This window comes from Podarcis muralis, chromosome 3 (genome assembly GCF_964188315.1).
Source record: "Podarcis muralis chromosome 3, rPodMur119.hap1.1, whole genome shotgun sequence".
NCBI lineage: Eukaryota > Metazoa > Chordata > Lepidosauria > Squamata > Lacertidae > Podarcis > Podarcis muralis.
The window spans coordinates 45,815,937-45,829,452 of NC_135657.1; the positions used below are offsets into that span (position 1 = coordinate 45,815,937).

Below are 13,516 nucleotides of genomic sequence, written 5' to 3' on the forward strand. Positions count from 1 at the left end.
GGGCCTTAGGGGCACAATAAACCACTTAATATGCAGTAACACAGAGAAAAATACTATTTATTTATATGTATGCATGCATGTGACCTGGATTATTTTATTCTACTGTAGTGGTGTTTTCAGCAACCACAGTTTGCCTGGTAACTTGTGCCCCTTCACAAGACACAATTCTCTATGTGATTGTGTTCATGAATTACATATTGGAACTTTCCTTTTGGATAGGACTCATGCTGTAGAGTTTTATATAAAGAGTGGAGCTATTAAGATAACTTTCTATTAAAGAGATTCATTCTCTTCTACTGGGTGTAAGACATGGTGCAGTTGAGGCAGAAGCAAGCGGATTACCATTCTTCTTGTTACATTCCAGCCCCCACTCATTCTGGCAATGGCTGCAACCTTCTACTACTGTGCAACAATAAATACAAAGGGCATCTTAGTAATAAACTCTCTTCTTCCGATCAGATCAACAGAAGACTGTCTCGTACTCGTATGCTGTGGTTTTTATCAGCTCTTGAGGAGAGTACTTTTGATCTTGCCAGATGTCATGCTTCAAGATGTGATGGACAAGCTTATTCAGCCAGATGTTCTCATAGTTCTTGTGAACCATCCGTCTCCTCTCATACAACAAGGAGTTATTAAAGTAGGAAAAATACGTGTTTGTTTGTGTTTGTGTAAAAGTGTAATATACACATTTGCAGCCTTATTAAACTGCTTAAGCAATCTCATGGGTCACAATCAAAGCTGTAACTAGGGACCTTTCCTGAACATCTTCTCTCACTCCCACTACCATAATACTAAAAATAGGGGACACCCAATGAAGTTGACTAGCTGTAGGTTTAGAATACGGTATAAAAAAGTAGTTTATTTAATGAATGAATGCCAGTGAATGGCCTAGAAGCACACGATCATACAGCATTGTCCGTGCCAGATTTATGCATAAGCTAAACAAGCTATAGCTTAGGGCCCCACTCTCTTGGGCCCCCCCAAAAAATTTAAAGGGAAAAAAAAACCACTGGAAGTACATTTCCAAAATATAAGATAAAAAACAAATAATATCTACATACAGCAACAGTGTTTTGTGTTGTGTAGGCTCCTATTTGTTATGTGCAAATGGCTTTAGATGCCTATTAGGTCTATAAATTACCATATATTCAACACAAGAAACAGTGACAATTTGTTGTTGACAAAGGACAGCTGGACATATAAAGGGCCCCATTACCTTCAGTAGCTTAGGGCCTCATTAAACCTAAATCCGGCCCTGAGCATTGTTTTATATACGGTATATATCTTCTATTCTCTGAATGGGAAACCACCAGAATTAACATGCAAGAGTAGGAAATAAGTACAATATATATTAAGTATAATTATATTAAATGTGTATATGGACTTCACTGCCACAAGCAATGGCATGATTGCTACATTAAATAGTTTTAGAAAAAGAATTTCATAATGAATAACTTAAAATCATTCTTCTGTTCCCTCAGCTTTTGGACACGTATTTCAGCAGAGCAACCAGGGAACAAAAGGAGAAGTTCCTGAAGAATCGTGGTTTCTCTTTGTTAGCTAACCAGTTATATCTTCACCAAGGCACTCAAGAACTTATGGAATGCTTCATGGAAATGCTGTTTGGTCGATCAGTCGGTCTTGATGAAGAGTAACTAATACTTTTTTATCCTCTATAGATTAACTTATTTTTAGCTGAGCTAAAAATTGGGCAGTATGCTGTAGGCAAATATAAATTGCTTGCCAAGTGCCTTCATTTCCCTGCAAAGGCCTACTCAGAATAAATCAATTTATGCTATAAACAGTTCATAAGAACTCCAGTTCCATTAGTGCACCTCAAAGAAAACCATTTCATCAATCCTTATTTTGTTTTGTGAAATATACACTCCTTCTTTTGTACTGTGTGTTGTATTTGGCCGGATTAGGCTCATTTGGTTGTATCCAAAGCAGCACTAATAGTGTTCCATTGGTGAAACAGCTCTTTAATTTCCTCTTCTCCCCCTTTACATGCGCAAAATCTTCTCCAGGGTTTCTCCCAATTTTAAAGATACCCTGGGCAAGACGTGTGTGTGTGTGTGTGTGTGTGTGTGTGTGTGTGTGTGTAGGCAGGCTCCAGGAGAATCACAGAATTGTAGAGTTGGAAGGGACCCCGAGGGTTTAGTTCTACTAGTGAGAGTCTACTGGTGTTGGAAAGAAAAAGAAAGGAAAGGAAAGGAGAGGAGAGCAGGTTTTTCACCCCTGATCTAATTGTTTCACTGCTAATCCCTGCAGTGTATCAAAGTCTCTGTTTGTGGCCAAGTTATTTTATTTATAGCAAAGATTTTCCTGCCTTTGTGTTCATGATGGTGCCAGCAGCAGAATGATTTATCACAGCCAGCAGGGTTTATCATAGCCAATAAGATTTTTAGTTTTTCTACTAATGTGATTTTTCTCTGTCCTGTAATACAGAAGCTGAATTGAATTTGTTATCTCTTATTATTAAATCCCAGGACTTGTTAGGCTAGCGAATTAAGTACTTAGGATAGTGCTGTGTGTCAAATCATGATGCTATTCAGTGACAGAGGTTTGATTTCATCCACATACCTTATTATGACTGAATTAACCGCATACGAATTTGTAAATCCAAGTTCCATCTTGCTTCTAATAGCCTAACACAGAAAGGTCAATAAGATGTGGGTTGATTGTTATTTTTGTTGCATATTTAAAGCTGCATTACAGATTGCCTTTTCCTCCCTTTAACAGCTTTGATTTAGAAGATGTGAAAGGTGCTGGACTTTTTCAAAAGTGGTGTGTGATACCTGTTCTGGGGCTTATAGAGAACTCCCTCTACGATAGCATCCTGCTGCATAACTCCCTCTGTTTCCTGATGCAAATCATAAACTCCTGTTCTAAAATGGCAGACATGCTGCTAGATAATGGCTTGCTATATGCACTGTGCAATACTTTGGCAGCTCTCAACGGGTTAGAAGCCAAGTAAGTGATGGATTAGTCCCTGCTATTTTAGAATTCCTACACTGTATAGATTGCTCTAGTTTTTGTTCAAGTAGCAGGCAGTCTTGTCCCAAGAAGCAGTAAGCAAGTGACAGGAGAGCACATTTCCATTCTTAAATTAGTAATGGGTCTAATAAATTCTGTTGCCAAAGAGAGTGCTTATTATCTTAGCATAACAAGTCCTTCTTATAGGGCATGAGTAGGCAAGCTAAGGCCCGGGGGCCGGTTCCGGCCCAATCGCCTTCTAAATCCAGCCTGCGGACGGTCTGGGAATCAGCGTGTTTTTACATGAGCAGAATGTGTCCTTTTATTTAAAATGCATCTCTGGGTTATTTGTGGGGCATAGGAATTTGTTCATATTCTTTTTTCCAGAATATAGTCTGCCCCCCCACAAGGTCTGAGGGACAGTTGACTGGCCTCCTGTTGAAAAAGTTTGCTGACCCCTGATATAGGGTTTCCTGTATTCAACTTTTTAAGCTTTGCATGCTGTTATAAACATTTGTTTAGAATGTGCTGGTCATTGTACAGGATGAACATCTTTCGATGGACATTTCCTAGAAAGCTTACGGTTCTTAGTTAGATGTATAAATTAAGTATTGGATGGGAAGGTCAGGAATTGCCAAGCAAATAATGGGATTAGGGTAGATACAGGTTAGTTGGAACTGAATATGTGTGTCGTTCTTATAAAAATAATGGAATTCAAGTGAACGATTTAACTTCCTTTGCAGCAGCATCTCAAACGACTACAGGTTACTTGTGTGTGATATACAGCAGTTACTTGTAGCGGTGACAATCCATGCCTGCAGCTCTTCAGGTTCCCAGTATTTTCGGATTATTGAAGATCTCATGGTGTTACTTGGACATCTTCAGAACAGCAAGAACGAAAGAACACAGAGTATGTCACAAGTTCCTTTGTGTGAATGTACTGAAAAGTAACTTTTTTATTTATTTTAACAATTTCACAGTTTGAAGAAATGCTTGTTCCTTTGATCTCTTCCTTTCAGATATGGCCATTGCTTTGCAGTTCAGAGTCCTACAAGCAGGCATTGAGTTCATAAAAACCGCAGCAAATCAAGACTCAGAAGATCTAAGCAATTCGTCCCAATTAATTCCTTCACATCAGCAGGCTATATTGCAAAAACGTCAGAGCATCGCTGGTGAGTAATGAAATTCAGCACAAGTTGTTTCTTTTTCTTTTTTCTTTGAAATTAGAAATCCCTGATCATAATTTGCTGTGAAACCTATCCCATTGTGGAGATGTTCTTTTAAAATGTTAAAGTTTCCCATGAGTGAATTTTGTTATCGGGGACTTTGCAAAGCAGGATTGGACATACAATTTTAAACCAGTTCAGTTAAATGACAACATTGCATGTGTGCACAGATAATTGGGTGCCCTTTCATATAGAGGAGGACCAGCAGGACACTGGCTAGGGAGAGGCAGACTTTTTGGGACTGCATAAAAACAGCACAAACTGGAAGAGGAGCATTGATCAAAGACAGGAATCAGGATGGGGTACCGACTAAAGATAGTGGAGAAATCCTGTTCAGTTCTCATGAAAGTGTACCAAATTTCCCCTTCCTGAAACAATACGCAAGCCTTCCTTTTGTGCGTCTCTAAATTTTGTAATGCAGTTGTACAGCAAAAAATGTGTACAAAGATGCATGTATTAGGGGAAAGTGTGCATTAAAATGCACCCGAGTGCAAAAACGACTTAACAAAAGTGCATTATATTAGGGAAGGTTGTTTGCAAAAATATGTATGCTAGGAAAAATGAGCACCCAGATGATAACAGTTTTTCACGAGGACTTGATTCGAATGCTAAGGTTAGAAAAATGGAAAGCTGTGAGAATCCAAAATGGACATACTCTCCATCCCTAGACTGCACCTGGTCATCATTATTTAGTTATGAGTTCAGAAAACAGCTAGTGTAGACATATCCTTGGGCACATTTGATCTCCATCAATTCACCCAGTTGGGAAATTAGCCGAATAGCCTACTGCCATTTTTAGAACTGGAGTGCCAGTTTAACTTTTCCTGTTTCTAGACTCTCTTTGAACTCTGATTTTATTTTATTTTATTTTGTTGTAAAAGGACTTTGCAGTATGTATATACTTCAGATTAGTCACATAAAACTGATATTTTTTGTTTAAAACAAAGGTTCAATTGCAATGAAAGACTCCACTATTCCTCATCTACCAAGACAACATTTCCTTTCTTATGGTCAACTTGAGATGCCTTCCTCCTTCAGTCTGTTAAATTTGGAGTCGTCCCTCCTGTCCCCTTTTGGAACTGCTTTCTGTTCGTTCCCTACAGATACAGGTGCAGTAATGGTAGCTGTGCCTACCAGCTCATTCTGAAAAAACATTTCTCAGGAAATGCTTTTGCAGAATTAGATTTAGAGCATCGTGTCATCAAAAATGTTTTGATGATATGTAAATCAGTTAGATTTCTTGAAGCTGTTTTGACACTTAGCCTGGCTGATTCCCCCCACCCCCCTTTTAGTTCACATTGATGAATCGTCTAACATTTGTGCTCCTTTCCTAAGAAAATCGAAAGTTTCCCTCCTTTTGATCACCACTAGAGTCTTTATCAGTAGCGCTGGGGCTCTTAATCAATAGCTGTTTTATTGATATTTCTTTTTTCTGTTGATATTTCTTTTTCATTTTGAAGCAGCTAGAAAATTTTCTCTTGCTCAGTCAGACACATTGCTAATGAGAATGCGCACAATTGCAAGCGATGAACTCAATTTGATGATGCAGCGAAGAATGAGTCATGACAACCCTGTTTGTGCCACCGAAGCAGAGCTTACACAGAGGTTACAGAGAATTACTGTTCTGTCAACCAACAGGTTCATGTATCAAGGTAATAATACTCCTTCAAAAATTATCAGGTTGTTTTTAATGTTAAATGGGTGGGGTAGCAGTAACAACAACAACCTTAAAGCTCATCCCATTTACCAATAGCTATATTATCAACTTCCCTAATTGAATCTTTGCAATCCACTAGGACATAGCATTGGTTTTGCCAAACTGAAAAGGGCATTTCCATTTCTGGCTTGCTTGGCTTACATGAGAAGCATTAACATTTGTTTTTAGACAGAAGTAAGATTGGAATTGTTGCACGGAGTTTTACGAAATGGCCACACTTTCAGGATGTAAAATTAAACAAATTAGCTAATAAGAATGTGAGGAAATATATGAAGTCAGTATGAAGTAGACCCATTGAAATCAATGTTGATGAAATCCATTGATTTCAGTGGATCTACTTTGACATTGTTGGATACAACTCAAGATCATTTGCTGCAGTATTATTTAAAAGAGTTCTTAAGCCACCTCTCTGAGCGCACTATCCTAGTAAGGTGACTTACAAAACTCTAAAATTCATGAAAAATGCAATAGCCCACATTGAGAGATCCAGTAACAAGATTTTCCCCAACTTACAGCACAATTCAGCCGAATACAGGTTTGAATAAATTTATTTTTATACACATTATAGTGGATATTACTTGTGTCGCTTAAAAAAGGGTGAACGTGGCTCCGGATTGGAATCATCTGATTTTTAACACTGACCTAACAATGTTTTTTTAAAATTACAGAGTTTTCTGAAAACTGCCTTGATATGCTGGACATAATGGAGGACCCAGTGCAGAGCAGACTTTCAGTTTCACAGATGGAAGAGGCAGAAAAGGAGGATCAACCAGAGCAACCTAGCCTTAAATTTGCTTTCTTGAAAGAAATTTTGAAGATAATGATCGAAGGAATTGGATTATCTGTTGTAAGTTACCATGCTTGGTGTTATCTCCTGCAGCCTGTTGTCTCCACTACCTCAATCCCCCTTCATGTATTCTGGATATACAAGTCTTACAGTTTGTTTTCCCCCTTTATTTTCTCAGTCCTCTTTTAACCTGTAAGCCAAAATTATCTCTTAGGGTGCATGTGTATTTCGGTTTGGGGTCAGAATATGTTTCATATTGGAACTTGCATAAAGTTTCTAAATAATTACATTTTATTTAGTAACTGTTGAATGTGGATTTGATATGCAGCTTGAACAGTATTAAAACATTCCAAAGTTTTTGAACCCAATCCTGTAAAAATTTGTTCTTGCTGATTGAAGCCATTTTTATTAAAGCTTTTGGCTTTTACCTCCATTTGTGTATGGGATATATACAGTGCTTTTTTTCTGGGGGGTACGCAAGGGTACACATACCCCTAAACATTTTGTGAATCTAAGTCTGGCCTCATTGAGGGGCAGTATTTCAATATGAGTAGGAAAATGAGAGGACCCCTAAATATTTTTTTTAAGAAAAAAAGCACAGGATATATATCTGAAACATTATTCATGGCAGGAGGGGGTGGAATCTTCAGTGACAGTGCATTATGTTACTTGCATTTTGTTTTATATACAAAATCAAACAGAGGCTTTATTTGTCAGATTAGGAAAAAGCATCTGGTTAAGTTCTCTAAACTTTTTTTTATTTCTTTAGGGCACAAGTAGATCTAGTACCCCGAAGCAACAGTGGAAGAGAATTCTCTTGTCATGTAAGGATACATTTCGCGTGCAGCTTGGAAGATTGCTTGTGCATGCTCTGTCTCCAGCACGCCCTTTACAGGAGAGAAAGCAAACTCTGGAGATCCTATCTGAAATCAGCCACCAGGAAATTTTGCGAGACTGTCTAAGTCCAACTTTGCAAGTAAGCATGGTGGTGCTTCTTAACACTGAGCGAGAAATCCATTGACCTTAAAACCAATTACTTACAATTCTTGTTTTGCTTTTCAGCATGGGCCCAAACTGTCTCTCTACTTATTTGAGTTAATGCACGATCACAAGGAGCAGCTGTCCAATGAAGATCAGTTAGCAGTGGGAGTGTTTATGAATGCATTAAAACTTTGTGGTTACAAATATATTCCTCTCAACGCACCACCAAAGCCAGACCTTATAAAAGCTATGAGAGAGGTGCGTAAGTCTATACAATCACTTTTCTTCTTGATCTTCATTTGACTAATTGTCATTGAAATGGTCTTTAGGGGACAAAGTCACATTTTTGCCTTGTTTAGGAGATGTATAGATCAGTTGAGAGGAAACAGTTGAGAGAGCTAGCTTTTGTGCCACAAAAGATTGCTTTCTAGAGATTTCTGTAACATTTTTCTGAAGATAATAAAAAAGGAGAAGCTTATAAAATGCTTTAAAATGAATCATTGATACAAGAAATAAGAAAATACTGGTAAGTAACTGAAAAGAAAAGAGCCCCTAAATCTTTTTTCTAACAATTTTTTGTCAGGATCAAAAAAAATATAAGGCAGAGGAAGATGTAAACAAAGCTGCTTGGGAGAAGACTATGGCTAATAATAGGAAAACGTAAGTTGTTCCTGTTTTCATTAAGAATGGCATTAGGTGTGAAGTTGTCACCAAAAGCAGCACCATTACCAATCTTGTTTCTACCAAATTCCAACACTGCCATCAAATGAGATACATATGGGATCGCATCATACCATGTGTTTCTCCACTTCTAACCACCTCTATAGTGAAACAAAGGGAAATGCATGGCATAGTGTCACGTCATATTTTATTTAATGACACATCACATAGGAGGAGGTGGCAAACTCAACAGAAGCTTACAATTTCCAGTAGCAACAGTCCCATGTGTTTGGCCATGTCAAGTTCCACTCCCTGTCTTCTGCTTGAATGGCCTTAGTGCTTGCATGGTCTCTCAGTGCCCCAGCAGAAGCCAACTTGAAACAGAAGTATTTCAAGCTAACTTTTTAAAGCTACACTGTACTGTGTCTCGGATTCCGAAACATGAAATAGTTACTGTTGTGCTGACAGATAATCTGTTCCTACCAAGTTTAGTAGTTTAGTATTCCTGTCATATAAGTGAATAAGACTTGAATGCCTGGATCCACCATAAATTGGGCATGTTCCTAGCCGTATTTGGACTTATTTTATTCTTACTAAACAGAGACAGCTGATAATCCTTTTAAGTTGATTTGCTTATTCAGCCTCTTTCAGCGCCTGGATGCAAAGTCGAAGGACATTTCTAAAGCAGCTGGAGATATCACCCAGGCTGTGTCTCTGTCCCAAGGAATAGAAAGAAAGAAGGTGATTCATCACATCAGAGGAATGTATAAAACAGACTTAAGTGCTAGCAGGCACTGGCAGGAACTTATTCAGCAACTAACACATGACAGGTAAGCAACTTCACTGTGGCAATCTCCCTTTCAGGATATGAGAGGCTGTTCTTGTGTTCGTCTCTTATCTCAAAGGAAAATGATCTGAAATACATATAGAAAATATTTGCTCGTTTATAAAGGACTTAATGCCTTTTAACTTCTAAAGAAGGTGTCTTGAGCTATAAGATTTCATTCTTGACTGTGCTAAAGTAATCTCGGCATCTCTCCTGGTTGTGCAGGAATAAGTGGAAATAGAGAGCACATCTTGGACACTTCACTTGGACTTGCAAAGGCTTTTCTGCATAGTTCAAAACCATGGTTTGGGGTTGCATGTGAACTGTGCCATTCTGTGTGTACAAAACTGATGAATGAATTAGTAGCAAAGTGTTTAGGAATATATGAGTGTCTGCCTTGTTCCCCACCACCATCTTCAAGGAAAGAGTGATACAAACCAAATTCCTATTCTTATAGAGAATACATGCAAGACGTAAACTTAGTAAACTTAGACTTCTTCTAACATGCTCTCAAAAATCAGGATGGGTTAATGGAATAAAAACACATTTTACTGCAGGTCACTGAAAGCTGAACCAAATTGATTTCCTAGTTTCTCAAAATTATACCCATCCTCCATTTTCAGTACCTTAAGAGATTGTGTATTTTTATCTATGAGTAGCTTAACTGTACTTTTTGAATGTGTGGTAATATTTTGAGGCTCTTCAGAACTGAGTTTTTGGGCATAAGGTGACACTGGGAAGATCTTGACTTCCTGAAATTTGCACCACTGTTTTAAGACAGAGATGGCCCCTAATCCCTGATGAAATGCTTCTTCTTTCAGAGCACTCTGGTATGATCCAAGCTCCTACCCAACGTCTTGGCAATTAGATCCGACAGAGGGCCCCAACAGAGAGAGGCGGCGTTTGCAGAGGTGCTACTTAACTATTCCAAATAAGTATCTTCTCAAAGACAGGCAGAAATTTGAAGGTATGCTTTAATATCCTCTGGGGTTCCTGTTACCGTTTCTTAAATGTTGCAAAAAATAATTTTTTGTTTTGTGTGTTTTTTTTAATAGAGGTTATTAAACCCCCTCTGTCATATCTCTTTGAAGACAAAACACATTCTTCTCACTCTTCTACTGTAAAAGATAAAGCTGCCAGTGAGCATATAAGGTTAGTTTGAATTGGGGAGAAAAAGCTTTTGCATAGCTAGACCATCTGCGTAAAAAGTGACAAAGAAACTTTGGACGGTATCCAAGAAAGCAGTTCCAGTAGCACAAGGGTTTTCGTTAGCACAAGGGAACTTCTGATCCCTTTCCTCTCCCTGGGTGCTTCCTGTGCCTTCCCCAGATATGCTCCAGAGGGTTGGGAGAACCTCAAGAACAGAATTAGGGGGCATTTGGGGGAGAGGGGGCGAAATTCTGTTGTGCAGCTAGAAGTGATTGCCATGCTTCATTAGATGCTGCCCTTCATCTAAGGAAAATTGGCATAATTCAGGATTTCCTGTTCAAAGTGAGAATTGGTTCCTGGTGATCAGGAACCATTTTCCCTCCCCCCCCCCCATCAAATTAGGCAGTCCGTGACTGATGAAGGTGTACAGTATAGTTACACCTTATGCGGGGATTCGGCTCCAAGGGTTTTGTATACACACAAAAATGTGTACACTCATACTGCCCCTCCTGTGAGCATCCCAAGCCTTCTGAAGTTGGAGTGCTGGGAGGACCTTGCACAGCAAGCAAGGCAGAGAGCTTTAAAGTTCTTTTTGTACCAGGGAAACTTTGCATTTAATTTGCGGAATTTCAACTAGCCAGCTTTCAGCCGCGTATAGTTGGAATCATGCAAGTGACCTTGACTGGTAATCCAGCTGACAGAACACATTGACCATGTTGCTAAAGTATTGTATTTGAGAATGGTAGTTTTGACATGCTTTGGAGAGGTTCGTAACAGCAAACCAGTGAATTCCCTGTATCTCGCTGCAGAGTAAATCGAAGATGCATCAACGTGGCACCATCTAGAGAGACTCCTGGTGAATTGCTACTAGGTAACAGATATTATTTCTCTAACCTCACACTTAAGCAGTTGAGTTGCTTTATTTAAAGTGAATGTTTTGCAAACAGCACCTTTTTTTAATAATTTGGGAAAACTTGCAGGAGAAAGCTATTATTCCTCAGGCCAAGCTAGACATCATGTTAAATGCATGGTTCTTATAAATAACTGCTTTTCCCTTGCGTGTCTGTCGGGATTTGGACAACAGTGCACAAGGTGAGGGATTTAACCTATCTCCTGCTGTGGTTCCAATGAAAACTGCTGTTAGCCCCCAGAGAACCTGCTAACTCATCAACACTGCTGCTATGAGCCCAAGGAGGGGAAGCTTCCATTGATGTTAATAGACGTTTTACTCCAAGGCTAAATAGATGGTTTTTTGTGGGTATGGGGTATTTGCATCAGGACCATGATGGAAGTGAATGCAGATGGGAGTGCTGCCCCCTCCTCCTTACGTGCTGTGGTCCTAATTCTGAGGCCAATGGGTCTACTCTGACCAACATTGGAGCTCACTCCATGTTTATTTTTAGAAACTGTTCAATAGCTGAGGATCTAGGGTCGACTTATTTTCATGTCAATTCGTTGATATCAGTAGTATACTTCCAGTGAAATAAGGTTATATATTACAAAGTGGGTGAATAAATAATCCATATAAATGTTCTTCATGGTGCAGGTAAATGTGGAATGTATTTTGTGGAAGACAATGCTTCTGATACAATTGAAAGCTTGGTAAGTAAAAAAGTGAATTGACTTGTTTTTAAAGTTGATTTTATCATTAGCATAATTTTAGCCGTAACCTGTGATTGTGTTAAATCCCAGGACTTCAGATATATGCATTTTTAATGTGTTTTGTGAGCAATTTACTTTGTAAATATTTCAGAAGCATTCCTCCCAACTTAAGAAAACAAAACTTATACAGTATTGAAAACCTTGAAAGTGTTTTAGGATATTTGTTTTTCCTTTCAGGGGTTGGAAATTCTATCCAAGGCTTTATAGTACCAGAACTGATTTATCAATAGATCATTTATCGTTCTTTACAATCATTATGTAAAGTCTGTCGGATCTGCTCAGGGTCAGCTTAAGATTTTGAGGACCCTTGAGCCCTTGGCCCCTCCAGTGTTTTTTTCTGGGGGGATGCAGGGGTACACATACCGCTAAACATTTTGTGCATCTAAGTTTGGCCTCATTGAGGGGCAGTATTTCAATATGAGTAGGAAAATGAGAATACTGCTAAACATTTTTTTTAGGAAAAAAAAGCATTGGCCCCCTTCCTTCCCTCCTCAAATCACACACCTCCCTCTTGGCCCCAGTCCTATAAACTAAAACAAGTTTTGACCAACATGGGAAAACTCTATTGTCAAAGAAAAACATTTTTTTAAAAATTGTAGACAGTGTAATTTAGAAATGTAACTTAATCTGCAGTCCTATACAGTGGTACCTCTGGATATGAACGGGATCTGTTCTGGATCCCTGTTCGCATCCTGAAACGAACATAATCCGCGCCTGTGCGTCTGTGCGGGTCACAATTCGCCACTTCCGTGCATGCGCGTGACATCATTTTGACCGTCTGCGCATGTGTGAGCGGCGAAACCCGGAAGTAATGCATTCCGTTACTTCTGGGTTGCCGCGGAGCGCAACCCAAAAGCATTCAACCTGAAGCATATTTAACCTGAAGTACATACTCAGGTCCCATTAAACTAATTGGGTCTGAGCAGGCATGTATATCGGACTTTCAAGCATCTAACTTAAATAAAACTTGTAAGTACTTGGTCCTTTGGAATTCTCATCAAGGGATTACAGGCCAGAGGCTGGGACTGCAGGCCAGGAACAGTTAATGGGAGTTATTTGGTTCCCATCTGCAGTGACTCCCCACAAAGTGCTTGCACTGGTGAAAACACCGTAAGGGGAACTGGTAATGGACCACGACACAAAATCTTGCACTGAAGACTCTCTAGAGTTCAGCTTGTTTCCTGCCCAGCAGGTTTTGTTTTGGGGAGGCCAGAATGTGCAGCCAAGAGGATCTTCTCCAGAATCATTGGGATTCCTAATGAGAATCTCAAGAGGATGCAGGCACACAGCAACCAACCAACCTATGGTTGTTTATGCATGACACACAGGCATCCTCTTATCCCCTGCCAAGGGAAGTGTAGTGCTAGCTTGCCTTAACACCAGAGAGGCCCCATCAAGAAGATTCCCTGTCTTCTGGGCATCTATTGCCCATAGGGCACAACCAGCCACTTCCAAGCTCTTCTGGTTCTTCCTCGTTGCTCCTGGCTCTCTTCTTCTCTCGTGCAACATCTCATAACTCCGCTTGAGTGCTT

The 13,516-nt window shown here is 39.4% G+C and overlaps 1 protein-coding gene across 5 annotated transcripts in view; it reads left to right on the forward strand.

Moving 5' to 3' along the window:
• LYST (lysosomal trafficking regulator) overlaps positions 1–13,516 on the forward strand; it is a 77,236-nt gene that overhangs the window by 43,092 nt on the left and 20,628 nt on the right. For 2 of the 5 annotated variants that reach the window (XM_077925780.1, XM_028724079.2), the window contains exons 24-39: positions 460–637; positions 1,482–1,651; positions 2,743–2,973; positions 3,720–3,886; positions 3,996–4,148; positions 5,150–5,311; positions 5,666–5,854; positions 6,588–6,766; positions 7,476–7,682; positions 7,769–7,945; positions 8,271–8,347; positions 8,989–9,177; positions 9,995–10,140; positions 10,229–10,325; positions 11,132–11,193; positions 11,869–11,924. In XM_077925780.1, coding sequence (XP_077781906.1) covers positions 460–637; positions 1,482–1,651; positions 2,743–2,973; positions 3,720–3,886; positions 3,996–4,148; positions 5,150–5,311; positions 5,666–5,854; positions 6,588–6,766; positions 7,476–7,682; positions 7,769–7,945; positions 8,271–8,347; positions 8,989–9,177; positions 9,995–10,140; positions 10,229–10,325; positions 11,132–11,193; positions 11,869–11,924 — 2,440 coding nt within the window. Of the gene's footprint in view, positions 1–459; positions 638–1,481; positions 1,652–2,742; positions 2,974–3,719; positions 3,887–3,995; positions 4,149–5,149; positions 5,312–5,662; positions 5,855–6,587; positions 6,767–7,475; positions 7,683–7,768; positions 7,946–8,270; positions 8,348–8,988; positions 9,178–9,994; positions 10,141–10,228; positions 10,326–11,131; positions 11,194–11,868; positions 11,925–13,516 lie in introns of all 5 variants that reach the window. The other 3 variants (XM_077925777.1, XM_077925778.1, XM_077925779.1) reach the window with 3 other exon arrangements.